The following is a 20,379-nucleotide window of genomic DNA, read 5'->3' on the forward strand; positions in this document are numbered from 1 at the left end:
TAAGATATGAACAGAATTCATACTTCTCAGATCAAGTTCTGAACTACTCGCCTTATGTATTGAATGACTATAAAGAAACAGAAAGCAAGCAAGAACGATTCCCGTCCATACGATTGCAGCGACCAATCACATCGTCACAAGACTTTTGAGTGACGTGGGCTGTAGCCTATCACTGGCAAGCCGCAGCTCTAAACAGGCGGGGATTAATCACGCTTTGTGTTGTAAGCAAGTGTCTGACTCAGAATCGTTAACGGAATTAGGTAATTCGGTCGGGCTGCCGCTTCAGGTCGGTACATATCTAATTTGCTTAAACTCAATTCTCATTCTTTGACTAGCTAAGAATTAAGTATTACATGTAAACATTAAACTGTCGTGTCATGATGATTATTGTGTTGTTATTTCCAGTGCAGAATGAAGACCTTAGTAGTGTTCGACTTCGATCACACTATAGTGGATGAAAACAGCGACACTTGGGTGATCCGCTGCACCCCCGACCAGAAGTTACCGGACTGGCTGGAGAAGTCCTACCAGAGGGGCAGGTGGACCGAATATATGGGTCGAGTGTTGACCTACATCGGAGACCAGTCCGTCCGGCCGGAGCACATGCGCGCGGTCATGGAGAGCATCCCGTTCACCGACGGCATGACCGAGCTCCTGACCTTCATATCCGAGAATAAGAAGCACATCGACTGCATTATCATCTCCGACTCGAACACTTTATTCATAGACTGGGCTTTGCAGGCGTCGGGGTTGAAATCCGCAGTAGATGACGTCTTCAGCAACCCCGCGAACATCGATGCGCGCGGGTACGTGAGCTTGCGCTGCTTCCACGCGCATGCCTGTAAAGAGTGTCCGGTAAACCTGTGCAAGAGAAGGGTGCTGCGGGATTTCACGGAGAACCGGGCGAAAGATGGCCTGCGTTATGAGCGGATTTGCTATATAGGAGACGGAGGAAACGACTTTTGCCCTGTTAAAGAGCTGACAGAGGGCGACATTGCAATGCCAAGGAAAGGATTCACCCTGGAGAAACTGTTGCGCAAAGGCATTTCTGAGGGTTCAAACGAGCTCAGGGCCAAAATTATGCCCTGGACTAGTGCCAAAGAAATCCTTCAGGAATTAAGAGCTCTAATTGAGTGATATATAGTGTTATGAGCAATATCGTGAGATTCCGACACGATTATTGAAAGCGTCCGTCAAACAACTTGATTAGGTAACTTGGGTGTTTTGGTAACGTAACGCTTTACAATGAGGTCTTCATTGAATGCATTCACTAATATGTAAACAATTATCAGCAATTATTAACCTTTACAAATGCTACTTCACTGTGCATTAACTAATGTTGATCTTTAAAAAAAACATATGTAAATGTTGAGATTATAACAGATTCATATTTTTGTGAGATAGATTTACATATAAACGTATGGATTTATATATAGATTATATATAAATTCATCCTCAAACTACTTGATAAAATTACTTGAGTATAAAGTAATGTCTGTATATTGGTAACACTTTACAATAAGGTCTCTCCTTCATTGAATGCATTCACTAATATGTAATCAACTCTCCTACTTTGCATTTGGGTTGCACGGTTTACCGGTAGAACTATGGTAGTATCGCGATACTATGGCTCCAAAATACTGGCGATGCTACTGTAGTTTGCGAAAGGTGGTATCGTGATTAATAGTTTATCTACAATTAATAACGTTGCATGTGGAAAAGACACTAAAAAGATCACTCGTTTGCGCAACAATAGACCACTTTATTTTTATAGTCTGTGGAGCCCTTTAAGGTTGCAAAACTGTAGAATTGGCGCCTTTTATGGTAGCGTATTGCATGTTTTCTAACACATCAGTTCGAACGCACATCTGTTCATTTCTGTTCCTGTTAATATGATTTAGTAGCTACTTCAACCGCGACTCTCTTTAAAAGAAAGACTCACAAAGGGAAATTTTGAATTACTTTGGATTGTTACCTGATAAGACTGAAAAAAATATATAGATGAAAACCCAAAATAGCAACAGGAAACAATTTTTGACCACTTCATTTGGCCTAATTTTGTTGGAAAAATGCTCTTTTTTTGTAACAAATTTCATTTGGTATAATTTGTATCTTTATTTTAATGTATTTTTTGTTGTAAGTGAGGTGCAGATAATACTTTTTGTTCTTAAGGGAATCATGCATCAAATTCAAGTAAGCCTATTATAACATAAAAAAAGATATTTCTTGTCATTTTCTTTATAATTTCAGTTATGAATTACGGTATCGCAATACAACTTGGTATTGTGATACTTTAGCTGGTTTAGTATCGTAAGATTAACTAATGGTATAGCGACAACCCTACTTTGCATTCACTATTGCTGACAAACACCACTCTCGATCTTAAAAACATATGTAAATGTTGAGATTATAACAGATTAATAATTTTGTGAGATTTATATATACAGTTGAAGTCAGAATTATTAGCCTCCCTTTTGAACTTATTTCTCTTTTTTAAATATTTCCCAAATGATGTTTAACAGAGCAAGGACATTTTCACAGTATGTTTCTATTTTTGATATATGATTATATTTTTTCTTCTGGAAAAAGTCTTATTTGTTTTATTTCAGCTCAAATAAAAGCAGTTTTTAATATAAAAAAAAAAAAAAAAAAACATTTTAGGGTCAAAATTATAAGCCCCTTTAAGCTATTTTCCCCTGATAGTCAACAGAACAAACCATCGTTATACAATAACTTGCCTAATTACAATAACCTGCCTAGTTAACCTAATTAACCTTTATAAGCCTTTAAATGTCACTTTAAGCTGTATAGAAGTGTCTTGAAAAATATCAAGTCAAATATTATTTACTGTCATCATGACAAAGATAAAATAAACCAGTTATTAGAAATGAGTTATTAAAACTATTATGTTTAAAAATGTGTTGATGAAATCTCTATGTTAAACAGAAATTGGGGAAAAAATAAACAGGGGGGCTAATAATTCTGACTTCAACTGTATATATAATCCATCCTCAAATGAACTCGTTAATATAACATGAGAATATCTGTATATTTTTAATAATTTACAATAAGGTTTCCTTCATTGAATGCATTGACTAATATAAAAGAATCATGTTTACACAGCTGTGTTTTCATAGCACAACTAATGCTGACTCTTAATTTAAAAAAGCTTAAATGACTAAAAAGTAATTGTTGAGTTTATAACAGATTAATAAATGCCACAGAGGCATTATTCACGATTTCTTCATTAAATAATGTTTAAACGAATGAGAATTAATTGTAAAGTGTTATATATATATGAGAATTTACATTCAATATGACTATATGCAATTCGTCTGGAATATTTTAAAATAAACTAAAAGGATTTAAAGGGCACCTATTATGAATAGCATCTTTAGTAAGCTGTTTGGACAGAACTGAGTATAGGTTTAGTGTGATATTAACACAACAAGTCTCTTTTTTTTAATTTCCTAATGTTAAAATAGGATCTAGATCCCTCCCATTTTGAGGCAGACCACAACGTGACATAGGAGTGTGGTTTCCCCGCCCACGGATTTGATTGACAGCCTCATATTAACATAGTAACGCGTATAATCATATCAACAAGACAGGACGTGCGCAAAGCATTTGGGATTAAAAGATCTGTTCAGCTTTCTGTGATCATCAATCATTATCAAATGTGATCAGGAATGAGTTTCACAAGTTAAAAGCGTTTTAATACAGTGCATGTTTGTAATGAATTACAGCAATTTTACCATCTTTATCACCACAGCCGCATAGTGTCAGTACAATTATAAAAGAAGACGCTTCAATCCTGGTTTGTGGACGTTAAATTTTGTACATTAACATAATAGATATGTACAGCAGTAGATATTAACCTGTATCTTGTCACATTTGCCATGCAAAAACAGTTCAAAGTTAAACGCATGAGCTGTGTGCTTAACAACATTGTGTGTGATTATAATTACAGAAAGGCTTGAATTAACTCCACAACAAATACAACAAATAATCATTGGGAAAGTTCTTACCGTAGTTATTCTAAGAAACATTACGTGAGATCTGCTTGTCACTGTGCTGTTTATCACAGCCGGAGATCGAGACACACTCTGATAGGCACGTGGGAGCGGTGGGCGGGGAAAACCAGCATTAAAGGCACAGGCAACAAAAACAGCTACGAGATGTTCAGAGCTGAAATTGCAAACTTCAGGAAGCTATAATGAATAATCTGATTGGTGTTTTAAGCTGAAACTATACAGACACATTCTGGAGACACATGAAACTTACCTTAAATTTTAAAAAAGGGTGAAATAGGTGCCCTTTAAATTTATTAAATTGTCAAATAAGCTCACTTTAGATTTGTATCACATCTATTTACCAGTGAGAGGTGCTCAATATATAATCCACTGAGGTTTGCTGCGTAATCTTGAAACGAACAAAATGTTAATGTTTTAACATGCTGGCTAAATATTTATTTGTTCAAATCTGCATGATTAACAAAGAAATCCCTTTAATATGCCTACATATTGTCGCGTTATAAGAAGAAATGCAGCCCTGAAGGCCTTTAACACTGCGATTTGCTACTAATATGAAATGAAAATACTCTAATATGTAAATACAAATATCTAATATATAGAGCAAGCCTATAGAAATGAATCATGTCCCCGTTATACCTTTTTCCCCAACTAAATGTTCAACAGAGACTCTTGTGCAAGAGATGTTTAAAAGCCATCCGAGCGGTCGTAACCCGTGCTGTGCTGCTGATAGCAGTTTTTGGGTGAGACGTGCTCGATTTAGATAAACAGTGTTGTGAATGTTTGTTCCTGATTGAACCTGAATATTTACTCAGAGATGAACGGAGAACTGTCAGGTGTTGAGGATTTACATCTGTCAGGAAAATGCAGTTACATGAGGCGCGTTCTCCTAAACCAGAGCTTGTTCCTGTTAATGTTTACGACAGATCTTGTGTCCTTTGTACTATCTGCACACAGGCCATGCACATGTTTAGTGTCCTATTGAAAAGGAATAAAATAACCACTGAATTATGGCCTGTCTCTTGTTGTCTGACTGGAGGTGTAATAGGAGTGGACGGCTACACTGTAATTCAGCGAAGCACTAATGAAGTTATGGTGAGTGATCCAGCACTTTGTGGAGTCGAATGGTATTAAAGGGGGTAGTTCATGCATATATATATATATATATATATATATATATATATATCTATATATATATATATATATATATATATATATATATATATATATATATATATATATATATATATATATATATATATATATATTAATGTCAAAACTGAATTTAAAAGGAGAAATGTTGTGTTTTCTCTGTTTTTAACACTTTTTAGACTTTTATTTTGTCAATAATTCCATCATATATACGATTCTCAATTTTTATAATTCCTGGCCAAATGCATTAGTGGGCTACCACATTCAAATCTTTATATGATTTTCACTCACATTCACTCATTATTAAGCAATCGATGATTCAAAACATACAAAATGCTTTTAGTTTAATATTCAGTCGTCACGTTCTAACTCTCTAATGCGAAAATAGCATACATCTTTGATCCGATTATGATGAAACAGTTTGAAAAATTGTGAATGTCGTGATAAAACTTCATTTCCCAGAATCCTCCACTCAGTCTTTGAATGATGTCATAACTACGCGACGGCAGACCTCACTTCACGTTCACATGGTGTTGAGTGAGCTGTTTCATTGCTATCGGATAAAATAGAGCACAAACTAATCTTTGGGTGAACTATCCCTGGCCTCTCAAACCTCTTGAGCTATAAGAAAAACATTACTTGTAATATGTGAATTATTAGTAAATGATAATACTTAACTCAAAGGGTTGGGTAAAGTAGTTTAATAAAATATCTATTTAAACTAAGTATTTTTGAAATATTCAAACAAATTATTTAAAATAAAGTGATGTTACATGGGTGAATGAAAATGCACATTCACCTTCATCATTATATTAAGTCTTTTTTTTAAATATTATAATATTTTGTCCAACTGTATTAAATATAAAGTCAAAAATTCCATTGACACTCAAATTAATTTGTTCACATTGTTAAACTTTTCTAAAAAAGAAATGATCATTTAAAAAAGTTACACATTTCTTATATATATATATATATATATATATATATATATATATATATATATATATATATATATATATATATATATATATATATATATATATATCAGTGTCAAAACCATTTTAAAAAGGGAAATGTGTTTCCTGTTTTTAACATTTACAAGACTTTTGTTTTGTCAATATAATAACATCATATATACCATTCTCAGTTTTCATAAGTCTTTTATTCTATTTTTTTTTTTTTTTATTAAAAAAAAAGTCCTGACCAAATGCATTAGTGGGCTACCACATTCAAATCTTTATATGATTTTCACTCACATTCACTCATTAATAAGCAATTGATGATTCAAAACATACAAAATACTTTTAATTTAGCATGTAGTTTAATAATAGCATACATTTTTGATCGAAATAGGATGAAACCGTTTGAAAAATTGTGGATGTCCTGATTCAACTACATTTCCCATAGTTCTCAACTCGGTCTAAATGATGTCATAACTCCACGACGGCATACCTCACTTCACGTTCACTCGGCGTTGAGTGTGGCGTTTCATCGCTATCAGACAAAAACAGAGCGCAAATAAAGTAAGTATGGTGATTTTTGTAGCACTACTTCTTTTTTGGAGTTTACTATGTTTTGAAATTTCAGGTCGGACAGTGAGAAAACAGTGACAGAGCGAGCGCGCGACGTTTTTTCAGTGTCATTCTGCGACATGTGGCGCGTACATGCTCCATAAACGAGTATTATCCCAACATTTATACTATTTTTTTGACTCAATTTGTAGCGTGCAGGCATGTTATTTTTAACGCTCTTTATTTCTGGACATTTGAGTTTAAACAGTGAAGTGTGGATGCTAAAATAGAAAGTGCACAGATCTGCTGTACTCACACGTGGTTTGGAAATCAAACTCGCTCCGGGTTCAGAAGTTCATACAGAGTTTATATTACAGAGCATTCAGTCTCTGTTTGAATACTATGGCTTGTGTGATGTGCGTTTTTAAAATAATTCAAAGCAGAGACCGTTTGTATTCTTGCATTTCTGCACTTCCTTTTTTTAATTAATTGATTAATTAATTATGTTTAGTTTGTTGTGATTCTAGCAAAGATGGCTGACAATCAGGAAATGTCTCCCCTGGAGAAGAAGGTGGCGGAGCAGATTGAGGTGAGATGATGATAATCATGTAAAATATGCTGATTTCCCATCGCCAATTCAGATGAATGATATGATTGTCCATATTTCTGTGTGTTCAGTATTATTTTGGTGACCATAATCTCCCAAGAGACAAGTTTCTGAAGGAGCAGCTGCAGTTAGACGACGGATGGGTCCCTCTGGAGACCATGCTAAAATTTAATAGGTAAGTTTAATAGTGAAAGTTCAGTCATTCATTTTCCTTCGGCTTAGTCCCTTTTTTGTTTAACAGCGGAATGAACCGCCAATTTATCCCCCTACTGAAAAAAACCCAGCTTAAACCAGCCTGAGCTGGTTTTAGCTGGTTGACCAGCCTGGTTTTAGAGGGGTTTTGGCCACTTCTTAGCCTGTCAAGTTGGAAAATGACCAGCTAAAATCAGCATGACCAGCCTGGTTTAAGATGGACAAAGCTGGTTTTGGCTAGGTTGGTCAAGCTGCTTTTAGCTGGTCATCTCCCAGCCAGACCAGCTAAGACCTGGCTGGAAACCAGCCTGGAAGTGGCCAAAACCCCTCTAAAACCAGCCTGGTTGACCAGCTATAACCAGCCAATCAGCCTAGGCTGGTTTAAGCAGTTTTTTTAGTAGGGCATGTGTTTACACAGCGCATGCCTTTCCAGCTGCAACCCAGTATTGGGAAATACTCATTCACACACACACACTATGGACATGTAAGTTTATTCAAGTCATCTATAGTGCATGTCTTTGAACTGTGGGCACCCGGAGGAAACCTACACCAACATAGGGAGAACATGCAAACTCCACACAGAAATGCCAACTGGCAAAGCCTGGACTCGAACCAGAGACCTTCTTGCTGTGAGGCGACAGTGCTAACCACTAAGCCACCGTGTTCCCCCTTAAGAGTGAAATTATTTATTGGAAATTATATTAAATATTTATTTAAGGGCTGAACAATATATTGTTTGAGCATCGATATCGCAATGTGTGACTATTGTGGATACCACAGGATTATTTGTTAAAGAATAAAAGATAAAGATGATATGATGATATTATATAATGATGACCATGTTATTTTATGTTTGATTGTTCAGTTTGTGTATTCGAATACTGATAGAATTCCCAGAAAACCATATGGCACTGTTTATTTCACTCGTATTTTTGCTCTGTCATATTTATATATGCTTGCATTTATTACATTTTTTTGCTGATTTCTGCATATAAAAAGACTTGATCACCCCAGTCAATCTAAACTCGTGAAATCTTCCTGAATAGAGCTATTTACATCATCTAGCAAAATTATATTCATATCGCAAATGTCAGATTTTTCCCCGAAACATGAAGTGAGGGTGGGACATGGAGTATCCCCGGCCCTTTAAAAAAAAAAAAAAAAACCCCAATAATATTTAGTTTTATTACTGTTCAAGGGTGCGTTTCCCAAAACCATCGTTAGCCATTAAGGTCGCAACTTCCGTTGTTACAAACATAGTTTGTTGATTTGCTGTTTCCCAAATCCGTCACTCCAACGAACATTCGCAAAATTGAGCGCTCGCAACCACACCTCTGGAGCTGTATAGAAACAGTTCCTGGCTGTGTTCTATTCCCGCATATCCCCCCTATGCCCTATTCATTTAGAACAATCTAACATTTAAAGTTGGAATTATTAAAAATAAAGCATTAAGGTCATCACTCTTGGGTGTAATTTTTCTTTTGAACTATTTTTACAGTTCAGTTTTAGCAATCTTCATGTTTACACTTGTACTCTCTTCGCAGTGCACTTTGAAAACATTGATGTCATTTGGAACACAGCCTCATGATGAAAGCTATAGGTGACCTATTATTTAAAAGTGGAATTTATGTTAAGTCTCCAAAGCTTGTAAAAAACAAACAGCATTTGTTAATTCTTTTAATTTATAGTAGGTTATTTATTATTTAAGTATCTGTACTGTATATGACATGGGCCTGCTTGTTAGAATTTTCTGCAGTGGTTTACACGTGTCAAATTGTAAATGTAGACTTAAAAAAAAATAAATAAATAAACAATATCCTACTAAATAATAATCATAATCATCATTAATATTATTATTAAAGTATGATTTTTTTTCATTTCTATTTAATATTACATATCATTTTATAATAAATAGCCTCATTTATTTATTTATATGATTTATATATGATATTAGAATACATGTTAGCTTTTGTAAGTGATATGTTTTAGAATAGAATGTGTAGTGGTTAACTTCTCAATAATATTAGTAAAGGAAACACAGGCCCTATTTGTCCCATTTACATATAGTTCAGTTAATATGGAAAGCGAGTGCATGTTTTTACCAAAACTTATATGGGATTTTATTTAAATGCGTGTGCGTGTAAAACAATATAATTCACACAAAGAAACTATGGGGTTTTTCTCTAAAGAAGTAGTTACTCCACCCAGTTTAGAGCATCATTATGGGTGTTGTATGTTATAACTAACGTGGTTCAAGCGATGGATCTGCGAAAGAGAAACTACAGGTTTTGGGAAACACTCGTCACTACATTGTTCTTTTCCCAAACGATGCATCGTACTATGATAGTTCAGTCGGGAGTTGCGTCGTTGTTTGGGAAACTCATCCCAAAATGTGGTTGAGCTCAAGCACATCAAATGTGAAGCATCTTAAAGGGGGTGGCACATGTCAGATACTAGAAAGCATGTGATTGGTCAGAATTTTTAATGAGAAACTGAAGTATGAGATGACATGAATAAAACCGTAGATCCATTTAGGCAGACATGGCAAAACCACAAGCTTACATCTGTTTTATATCTCCTAAATGTGAATTTTGTCACTGTTTTGGTGCGCACTAGCTTATAGATGTTATAAAAACAAACAATGCTGATGCTTGCATCTAAAAAACTTTAATTTGATGTGACCTTTAAATGTTGGTCTATTTCTCCATCATAAAGCTAAGGAAGGCTCAGGATGTTGTTTCTCATCGTGTATCTGCCCTCACAGACTCAAAAGTCTCACGTCAGAGGAATCAGTCATTGTCGAGTCGCTGCTGAAGTCTAAAACAGGCCTGCTGGAGATCAGCGAAGACAAAACCAAAATAAGACGAGATCCGAACAAACCCCTTCCTGAGAACAACGAGGAATACAGGGACGCGCTCAAACACAAATCCATCTACATGGTGAGCGAATAGGAACAATGACATTAAGTTTCTCATTCTGCTTCGCTGGGCTGCCTTTGCTCTAAAACAAACAGCTCATAGTGTTATTTTAACAGCTCTATAAAACTGACAGATCCACCGTGGGACACTGTTTGGTGACTTTTAATGTTTTAATTCAACAGAAAGGCTTTCCTCTTGAAACTACGCTGGATGATGTTAAAGAGTGGCTTGCTGATAAAGGCACATTTGAAAACATCTACCTGAGGAAAGGACCCCAGAAAACCTTCAAAGTAAGAGTTGAACAGAGTCTAAGTGAGCTTAAACGGTGTTCGCTGGTCTTAAAAAATATTAAAAGTTAATAAATCAATTCAGAGATATTTAGAGAGGGTGCTCGCTGCAGAGCCATTTGAGCAGAGCTGAGCTCCAGCGAGGGGGAGCATGAGCTCTCGCTCTGCCTCCTGTAAGCTGTTTTAATGCGTACACCAACCCCACCCCTAACCCTACCCCCAGTGACATCACTCGTAGAAGTGCAAAAAAGTGGAGCTCAAGCTCCCCCTCGCTGGAGCTCAGCTCGCCCAAATGGCTCTGCATTGAGCACCACTTGGATATTTAAGGCCCTTAAAGTTTTAAATGCTACATTAAATGCCAAGGGAACACTATTATTCATGCTGATCTATAGGCACCACCCTCTGGATTAGCTTTTTGTTATTTATTATATGTATCATCTTTTAGTTTTGGATTAGTTTCTTACAATCAGTATTTAGAGAATATACTGTAAGTTAAAATGTCGCCAACGTTACCAGTTGAAACCTAAAGTGACAATGAGGTCTTGATGTATGGAAAGAGTCTTAAAGGTCCTAAAAGGTAGTGGATTTTTCTTTCTGAAATGTACAATGTTTATTTTGACAGCACACATTGTTATTCTTTAGATCAGTGGTTTTCAAAGTGGGGGTTGGGACCCCCCAAGGGGTCGCGGGACAATGAAGGGGGGTCGCCTGGTGATTTCCAAAAATCTGTTTTTTTATATTAAACCATAAGAATTACCATATTTTAACAATAAACTACTGAAGAGAAAAATTGTTGCATGCAAGGTTTCTGTGTATATATAACCACCTTAGAGGATATTGGGGATCGCGAGTCACTAGCATTGTTATTTTGGGGCTCGCAAGCTAAAAAGTTTGGGAACCTCTGCTTTAGATGAACAACTGCTCCATGTTAATCCACTGAAATATTTTTTAGGTGAAATCTTTAATCAAAGGCTGACCTGGAGTGGCGCTCCTTCAGTCCGACGGCTTTAGCAACAGTATTCTTAACCACGCCCCCTTACTGTTAATTTGCTATGCAGTAATGATGTGCATAGAAACCACTCAATATTCAGTTTAAGTTGGAAGAAAACAACATACTTGAATAAAAGCCGCAGTGATTTAATTGAGAACACATGATTCTGAAGATGCACAGTAAACATCCATACAATGCGCTGGGTTTGGACCGTTTGGTGGTTCAGAGACAATGGAAACATGAGCTACATTACGGTTGTCGTTGTGAAGCATTGTTTAGGAGTTTGTTCTTTATACGTGGATTACTCCATTAGCTAGATTTGGTTATTGACGATTTGACACAATCTAGGATTGTTTCGTTCTTCAAAACCGATCAGAGAGTTGTTGTCATAGCAACAGTTCTGGTAGCTCAAACCTGCTCGGGAGCAGCAGCTTATTTCATATAAACAGGATTAGAGCGGGTCATTTCAAGCAAAGGTAATGCTGGAAGTATGTACCAAATGCTAATACTTTCTCACAGTAGTAACCTATAGATTATATACATTTGGTGAAGTAGTAAAATAGTTTTAAAAAGTTATATATATATATAGAGTTTGGTGAACAGATGACCTTTACAGCCAATCACAGTGATTTCTGTTGAGCATGTGAACACAATGGCAAATCATAGCTTTTGAAGAACATGCTCAACAGCGCTCAAATGTTAGCATGAAATTCGATTAGTAATGAATTCCAGTATCGTGACAACACCAATGTAGCTTAACAATATTTGAACACTAGTTTTGTTTTTGTTTTTAGTTCACTGTTTTTGTTCTCTGCAGGGATCAATCTTTGCTGTTTTGGAAACTGAAGAAGCTGCCAAGGCTTTTGTCGAGCGTGACGACATCAAAAATTTCAAAGGAAACGAGATGATCGTCATGATGAAGTCAGTGCTCATGCGGTGCAGTTTCTCGTTTATCTCTTTGTGCTGTTCTGCGTGTTTACCTAATAACTCAATGGCTCTGAATACACTGTTGACCTTTAACCTCTGTCCATAGAGATGCCTACTTTACTAAAAAGATAGCTGAGAGGAAGCAGAACCGTGTGGAATCTAAAGCTAAAGCCAAATGGTAAAGCACAACACTACATGTAGTATGCTCTACAAACAAAGTGAGAAGAGGGGAGAATGTTTCTAATAGCTCAATCTTTGAATTTCAGTGACAAAGAGGAAAAGCAGAAACAGGCTGAAGAAGAAGAGATGGTGAGTTCATGCTGTGAAGCTTAATGTGATTATGCCAAAGAGCCGGTCACAAGTTGGTCCCTATAACAGGCTCAAATGCATGTACGACTAGAAAACATTGTCATTTTCCCAGAATTCCATTTTGCAATAGTTTCAATTTAGTTATTTTAAGGCCTAAAGCCATGGGTCACCAATCTCGGTCCTGGAGGGCCAGTTTCCCTTCAGGGTTTAGCTCCAACCTCCCTCAACACTCTTGCCTGGATGTTTCAAGTATACCTAGTAAGACCTTGATTAGCTTATTCAGGTGTGTTTGATTAGGGTTGGAGCTAAAATCCACAGGACACCAGCCCTCAATTCCTGGAGGGCCGCAGCTCTGCACAGTTTTGCTCCAACCCTAATCAAACACAGCTGATCCAAATAACTGAGGTGTTCAAAGGAGTCATGAACACCTTCAGTGGTTGGATCAGCTGTGTTTGACCAAGGTTGCAGCAAAACTGCAGAGCTGCAGCCCTCCTGGAATTGAGTTTGAGACCTATGGCTTTAAGGTATAGTTCACTTAATGTATTTTTTGGGTTCACGTAATTTGCAATACTAAACATAATTTGGGCGCTGTTTACTATCCCTCAACTGATGATGAAACTGAGTTTCTTCTGTTGAAAACAAAAGAAGATATTTTGAAGAATGCTGAAAACCCCTAACATCCATAGTAAGAAAAAATGGAAGTTACAGGTACGGCATTTATTAAATGTAAAATGTTAAATACTTATTTATGTAATATTTATTTATTACTTATTGTATCTTGTTTCAAATGAAATTATTACTTTAGTCATTATTGCTTTAATTACTATTACCAGTAATTATAGTAACAATAATTATTATTATTAGAGTGATTTCTGAAGGATCATGTGACTCTGAAGACTGGAGTATTTCATCTTTAAAATCACTGGAATAAATATTTTAATTAAATGATAAACTACTTTTAAACAGTAATTTCTTTAGTGCAATAACATTTCACAATTCTACCATACGCACTGTATTTTTAATTAAATAAATGCAGCCTTGGTGAGCAGGAGAAGCTAATTTTAAAACATTTAAAAATCAACAAACTTGTCGGCACTAATGGCGTAGTGGTTAGTGCGTCGACACATGCACTCCGGTGCTCACGGCGACCTGAGTATGATTCCTGCCTCAAGGTCTTTTGCCAATTCTTCGCCTCTCTCTGCTCTCCACGCTTTCCTCTTGATACGCTCAATTCAAGGTGAAAAAAAAAAATCCCCAAACTGTTGAGCGATAGTGTATATTAGTAGCAAGCAAAAGATGTCGAAATATGATGATTCATTAAAGTGATTCAGAGCAGACACTTTCTGTTGAGAGGCTTTATTTTTATTTATCATGCACTTCTTTTATTAACAACTGTGTAGACAGTTTACATGCATACAAAAAATACGATATTTTTTTAAAGCTGCTCAATGATATAACTCTTTTGTTTGCCCAGAAATCCCTGAATGAGCAGAGAGGCTGCCTGCTGAAGTTCTCTGGTGAATTGGGTCAGACCTCAAGGGAGGATTTTCACTCCGTCTTCTCTGATCACGCTCAAATCAAGTGGATTGATTTCACCAGAGGAGCTAAAGAGGTGAGGACTGAGAGTCAGTGGTTATTCAGTCTGGACAACATCATTTTAAATGTCTTGCTGTAGTAATCTAATATTTAAATGATTTTGAAATAAGATTCATATAGATTTTAGGGGTGTAACGATACACTGGAGTCAGGGTTTGGTATGTGCTTTGGGGTCATGGTTCAGTACAGTACAGCAGGAATAAGCAACAGTTCTCCAGTGCTTGCTTTTTATATTGAACAGGCAGACTTGTTTTGTCACAATCAGCTACAGAACTAAAAAGCTTCTTGTGATTTTAAAAGTACATAATAAACACAATAATAAAAAATAAAGCCTTATTATTAGGGAACTCTGTATTAAACCTACAAAGATTTTGCTCAGTCCTTTCCTAAAACAGAAATTGTAAGAAAAAACTGTCTTAAATTTAAGACCTTTTTAGCACCTTTAGTTCAACCACAAGTTGTCAATCCCCCATACTGCACCTGTAAAGTTGTCTTCCGTCCATTACTTTGCTCAGGGCACCATCCTGTTCCACTCCAACGCTAAAGAGGCTCTCCAGAAAGTCCGAGAGGCTCTCAACGGGGAGGATCCCAAGGTGAAGGAGCAGGCCGTTCAGTGGGAGATTCTGGAGGGAGACGTGGAGATGGAAACACTGAAGAAAATCATCGAGGATCAGCAGGAGTCAATAAACAAACGCAAAGGAGGCCGAGGTAAATCACAGGACATCATGAAGACACATGCCACGGTCTAAACCCACTGTTTACCACATTTACACTGTGATTGCAGGAGGGTTCAGGGGTCGAGGAAGAGGACGAGGAGGCCGCAGAGACCGAGGAGGACGAGAACACACTCAGTTCAAGGGAAAGAAGACCAAGTTTGATAGCGATGAAGAGGGAGATGAAGGTAAAAGGGACACTCTGGTTTACTTTTTTTCTTCTTCTTGATTGATTTTCTTGTTTGTCCCGCTTAATACTATGGGTTATTCGAGGACAACAAACACAATGTAAAAAATACACTTCACTGAACATGCGTTACTATTACATGTAAATATTATATCTTTTGGAACGACCCCGTGTAACTGCAGGAAACTGCTTATATATTGCCAACCCCTTAACTTCTCTGATTTTAGCTAATGTAGTGTGCAACTTTTGTGAAGCTTTGGAATGATAATTATTGTGAAAGTGCTATACAAGTATAAAAGATTTTCAGTAAAATGCGCATATATGGGTAAAATTCACACTTTTTCCAGTGTTTATTTTTAGAAGGTCATGATTCACACTCATTAAACAATTATCCAACAATTAAAATCCCTTATAATAATAATAAAAATAATAATAATTTCTTACATTTATATAGCGCTTTTCTGGCCACTCAAAGCGCTTTACACAATCGGGGAATCTCCTCATCCCACACCAGCTGATTGGTGGAGAGGAGACACAGTGATGAAGCCAATTATGATATGGGGATGGTTAGGAGGCCATGATGGACAGAGACCAGTGGGCGAATTTGGGATTTTAACGTTTTAACGACCACAGAGAGTCGGGACGTCGGTTTAACGTCTCATCTGAAGGACGGCGCTCACTGAGCAGTATAGCGTCCACGTCACTATACTGGGGCATTAGGACCCACAGAGACCACAGGACGGGTGCCCCCTGCTGGTTTCACTAATGCCATTTCCGGCAGCAACCTAGCTTTCCCATGTGGTCTCCCATCCAGAAGCTGACGGGACACAGCCCTGCTTAGCTTCAGTGGGCGACCATGTGAGTTGCAAAGAGCTAGCTGCTGGCCTCTTCTCTCCACTCTCTTAAGGCTGATTTATACTTTAGCGTCGAGTGATCAGTGTGGCCCACGGTGCCTACCTTGCATGCAAACTTGCATTTATACTTCTGTGCGCTGTTTGTGTTGCTCTCAGGGCCGGAGCAAGCTGAACTGCTGCTCTAGGCAGAGGACGATCACGCCACCCTTAACCCCAATGTGAAAACGAAAGTGACCGGTTATAAAAATGAAGTGAGGTGTCGCGGACCTCTATTGTGCCGCCCTATGCGCGGATATAACTGAGGACGCGCGGGTGCTGAGGGAGGTGTCGTGGACGCCGCCCTATGCGCGGATATAACTGAGGACGCGCGGGTGCTGAGGGAGGTGTCGTGGAGGCCGCCCTATGCGCGGATATAACAGGACGCGTGGGTGCTGAGGGAGGTGTCGCGGACGCCGCCCTCTCTATTCTGTCGCCTATGCGTGAATATAACTGGTGACACAGGTGGTGAGGGAGGTGTCGCGGACGACACCCTCTCTATACTGCTGCCTAGGTCACCTTTATGGACGCGCCTCCCCTGGTTGCTGCAATAACACTTCTGTTTTCTTTACACATTTCTATTTAAAGACACATGCGCAAATACAGCTGATTAACTGACCTAAAAATTGACATTTTCTACAAGATATAATAAATGTAAATGTAAATATAAATTTCACTGACACATTCTGGAGACACCAAAGACTTATTTTACATCTTGTAAAAAGTTGCTCCAAAATTGGAGGCATTTTTATCCTCGTCTTTTTTCTTAAGAACTCAGTGACAAAACATTTTAAATGTATTTAAGCAAAAAATCCAAGATTTTTTGCCTTGTTTGTGGCTGATAATGGGGCTTCTCATCATCTACAGACCTATATAAGCTGGAATATGTATGGTTTTATGAATAAATGTGTGTTTTTGGCATTTTTTGTTGAAAAATGAATGTTTTTTTTCTCTTTCAACAGAAAGCGCCAGTACAAAGAAGAGACCTCTCGAGTCTAACAGACAAGATAACGGAGAGCCGGTTTCCAAACAAGCCAAAAGCGAGAATGGTTCTTAATGGGGAAAGAGTTGTGGCCTTATTTTTTTGTACAGTAGATTTTCCCTGAAACCAACAGAAATGCATTCTCAGACTACTTGTGTGTCAAAGGCTAACCGCTGCACGAGAGCTCCACGCCACACTTTTCTCTAAAAAGGGCATCATGCATCATTCTTATGGATTTTCTTTTTGTTTTCAAACATGCCGGATGCCTGGATGCTTATTTATTTGCCATACACAAACACTTAGAGTTGCTGGTTTGATTTAAGATCTCCTCTACAGCTAGTAATGTGTCATTTTTAACAATCTATTCGGCTTAAACAGTCCGCTGGAAGCGCCTACAGAACTATTGACAACTGTAATCGAGTTATTTCATTCCTTGAGCACTCAGTTTGCAAACTCCTGTGTTTTCAGCACAATAAATGAGCTGAGTTATGATTTTGACAGCATTTGTGATACTGTATTACTGTAGATCTATTTGAACCCTTCAGAATAATGTATTGGGGTTGTCTGAATTGTCATTTCACTTTTTTCCATTAATGAAAAACTTTGTTTCTGCCGTCTAGATTATTCCATTGGTTGTCACTTGCACAAACAGAAGTGTGTGTTATAGCTGTTTCTTTTTAAATGTGGTTGCAAAGGAGTTTTCTTTGAGTAATTAGTGTTTTGACTGAAGATTTTTTTTTTTAATTGTACTTAATCACAGCCACAGGAACGTGTCTCTTAATCTAGAGTGCTGTTTTAGGCGTCATGCTTCATATTTACCCCTGCAGGGCTTTGACAAGCACTCGTTGTTTTGTTTTGCTTTGTTTTTTACTGCCATGTGTTGATGAATTAAACGCATTTAGTATTTCAATAAAGGTCTTGAAAATCCAAACGGTCATTATGGATGTGTTTTTTTACCTGTAGGAAATGTCTTAATGCAATACATTAACATTGATATCAAACATTATGTTTGAAGAGTTTGTGGCTCGTTAAATTTTATTATATTGTAAAGTGATTAGTCGAGTTAAAAATCAGTATACCCATTGTTTTTAAAATGATTAGTGGACATTTTACTTGAAATAATTGTGTAAACCCATTGCCTTTTAAAAAGTGAGTAATCGAGTTTTTAAAATGATTAGTTGTCTTAAAGCAGAGCTGTCCAAACTCTGCCCAAGAGAGTTTAGCGCCAAATCCTAATCAAGCACACCTGAACCAGCTAATCAAGCTCTTTCTAGATATAGAAACTTTTTTGGCCAGGGCTCCTGACCTAAAGTAAGTAAACCAGTTGTTTTTAAAGTGTTTAGTGAACGTTTTACTTGAAATAAGTGTGTAAATCCGTAGCTTTACTTTCATAAAGTGAGTAAAGGTGTTGTTTTTAAAGCGAATAGTTGTAAACCAGTTGCTTTAAAAGTGATTAGTGCACATTTTACTTAAAATAGGTGTGTAAACCCATTGCTTTACTTTAATAAGAGTAAACCCTAGAGAAGAATTTAACTAGTTGTTTTTAAAATAAGTGGACATTTTACTTTAAATTGGTGTGTAAACCCATTGCCTTTTAAAAAGTGAGTGTAAACGGTTTTTAAAGAGATTAGTTGACGTAAAGCAGGGCTGTACAAACTCTGCCCTAGAGAGTTTAGCTCCAACCCTAATCAAACACACCTGAAGCAGCTAATCAAGCTCATACTAGACATACTAGAAACTTTCTGGCAGGTGTGTTGAAGCAAGTTGGAGCTAACCTCAGCAGGACACTCCTGACCTAAAGTAAGTAAACCTGTTGTTTTTACAGTGTTTAGTGAACGTTTTACTTGAAATAAGCATGTAAATCCGTAGCTTTACTTTAATAAAGTGAGTAAAGGTGTTGTTTTTAAAGCGAATAGTTGTAAACCAGTTGCTTTAAAAGTGATTAGTGCACATTTTACATACAATAGGTGTGTAAACCCATTGCTTTAATAAAAGTGAGTAAACCCTAAAGAGAAGTATTTAAGTTTTTTAAAATAAGTGGACATTTTACTTCAAATTAGTGTGTAAACCTATTGCCTTTTAAAAAGTGAGTGTAAACGATTTTAAAGAGATTAGTTGACTTAAAGCAGGGCTGTCCAAACTCTGTCCTGGAGGGCCGGTGTCCTTGAGAGTTTTTCTCCAACCCTAATCAAACACCCCTGAAGCAGCTAATCAAGCTCTTACTAGACATACTAGAAACATTCTGGTTGGTGTATTGAAGCAAGTTGGAGCTAAACTCAGCAGGACACCAGGAGTTTGGACACTCCTGACTGAAAGGGAGTAAACCAGTTGCTTTTAAAATGATTAGTGGACATTTTACTTGAAATAAGCGTGTAAAACCCTTTGCTTAAAAAAAAAAAAAGTAAAACCGTTGTTTTTAAAGCGATTAGTAGTAAACCAGTTGCTTTTAAAGTGATTAGTTTAACCTTTTAATACTTGAAATAAGTGTAAACCTATTGCTTTACTTTTAAAAAGTGAGCATACCCATTGATTTTAAAGTGATTAGTTGACTTAAAGTGAGAAAACCAGTTGCTTTTTAAAGGGATTAGTTGAATTGACTTCAAATTAATGTGTAAACATTGCTTTACTTTCTAAAAGTAAGCCTGCTGTTGCTTTTTAAAATGATTATACTTTAAGCAAGTAACCCATTGCTTTAAAAGCAATTTGTTTACACTAAAAAAAAGCAAGTAAACCCATTGTCTTAGACTTAGTGGATAAACTAGGTATATAATTATTATTATTATTATTCTTATTTTAAATTAGTAATTGTTCAAGTTTCTTTTTCTCTTATATAAACATTTGCAAGACTCAGGGATTTTGCTAAAGGATAACTGCAAAACAATAAATAATCCACAGAACAATGTCCATCAGTTTTACAATTGAATTGATGTGTTTAATGCTTTATTGTACTTTTGGAAAATATAATGACTCTAAATGTGTCCATATATATATATATATATATATATATATATATATATATATATATATATATATATATATATATATATATATATATATATATATATATATATATATATATATATATA

At 36.6% G+C, this 20,379-nt stretch overlaps 3 protein-coding genes across 12 annotated transcripts in view; all 3 read left to right on the forward strand.

The window, feature by feature from the left end:
- Positions 1-240: 240 nt before the first annotated feature.
- phospho2 (phosphatase, orphan 2) lies at positions 241-5,044 on the forward strand. Of its 2 annotated transcripts, none has more exons than XM_005172076.6 (2): positions 241-286; positions 406-5,044. In XM_005172076.6, exon 2 carries the CDS (start codon positions 412-414, stop codon positions 1,135-1,137), a length of 726 nt encoding a protein of 241 aa, XP_005172133.2. In that variant the 5' UTR covers positions 241-286; positions 406-411; the 3' UTR covers positions 1,138-5,044. The 2 variants fall into 2 exon arrangements, with proteins under 2 accessions (XP_005172133.2, NP_001104699.1); NM_001111229.1 differs by having other exon boundaries at positions 276-286; positions 411-2,653.
- ssb (small RNA binding exonuclease protection factor La) lies at positions 838-18,224 on the forward strand. 6 transcript variants are annotated; one of them, XM_005172073.6, is made up of 13 exons: positions 838-1,210; positions 4,989-5,126; positions 7,222-7,283; positions 7,373-7,476; positions 10,258-10,432; positions 10,594-10,701; positions 12,507-12,610; positions 12,723-12,794; positions 12,883-12,925; positions 14,400-14,537; positions 15,037-15,229; positions 15,306-15,422; positions 17,274-18,224. In XM_005172073.6, the coding sequence occupies exons 3-13, from the start codon at positions 7,227-7,229 to the stop codon at positions 17,366-17,368; spliced, it is 1,206 nt and encodes a 401-aa protein (XP_005172130.1). In that variant the 5' UTR covers positions 838-1,210; positions 4,989-5,126; positions 7,222-7,226; the 3' UTR covers positions 17,369-18,224.
- Positions 18,225-19,044: 820 nt separating this feature from the next.
- sp5b (Sp5 transcription factor b) overlaps positions 19,045-20,379 on the forward strand; it is an 86,255-nt gene continuing 84,920 nt past the window's right edge. For 3 of the 4 annotated variants that reach the window (XM_073953587.1, XM_068221875.2, XM_073953586.1), the window contains exon 1: positions 19,045-19,093. The gene's annotated coding sequence lies outside the window, so the exon portion shown is untranslated. Of the gene's footprint in view, positions 19,094-19,541; positions 19,613-20,379 lie in introns of those variants that run through there. The other variant, XM_073953585.1, reaches the window with a different exon arrangement.

The sequence above is a fragment of the Danio rerio genome, chromosome 6 (assembly GCF_049306965.1).
Source record: "Danio rerio strain Tuebingen ecotype United States chromosome 6, GRCz12tu, whole genome shotgun sequence".
Lineage (NCBI taxonomy): Eukaryota > Metazoa > Chordata > Actinopteri > Cypriniformes > Danionidae > Danio > Danio rerio.

Excerpts from the sequence above, each read along its gene's own strand:
- phospho2 (XM_005172076.6), top strand. The coding sequence starts at position 412 with ATGAAGACCTTAGTAGTGTTCGACTTCGATCACACTATAGTGGATGAA.
- ssb (XM_073952579.1), top strand. The coding sequence starts at position 4,896 with ATGCAGTTACATGAGGCGCGTTCTCCTAAACCAGAGCTTGTTCCTGTT. Across the intron at positions 10,702-12,506 it reads GACCCCAGAAAACCTTCAAA|GGATCAATCTTTGCTGTTTT; the intron begins GTAAGAGTTGAA and ends TGTTCTCTGCAG. Across the intron at positions 15,230-15,305 it reads CAAACGCAAAGGAGGCCGAG|GAGGGTTCAGGGGTCGAGGA; the intron begins GTAAATCACAGG and ends CTGTGATTGCAG.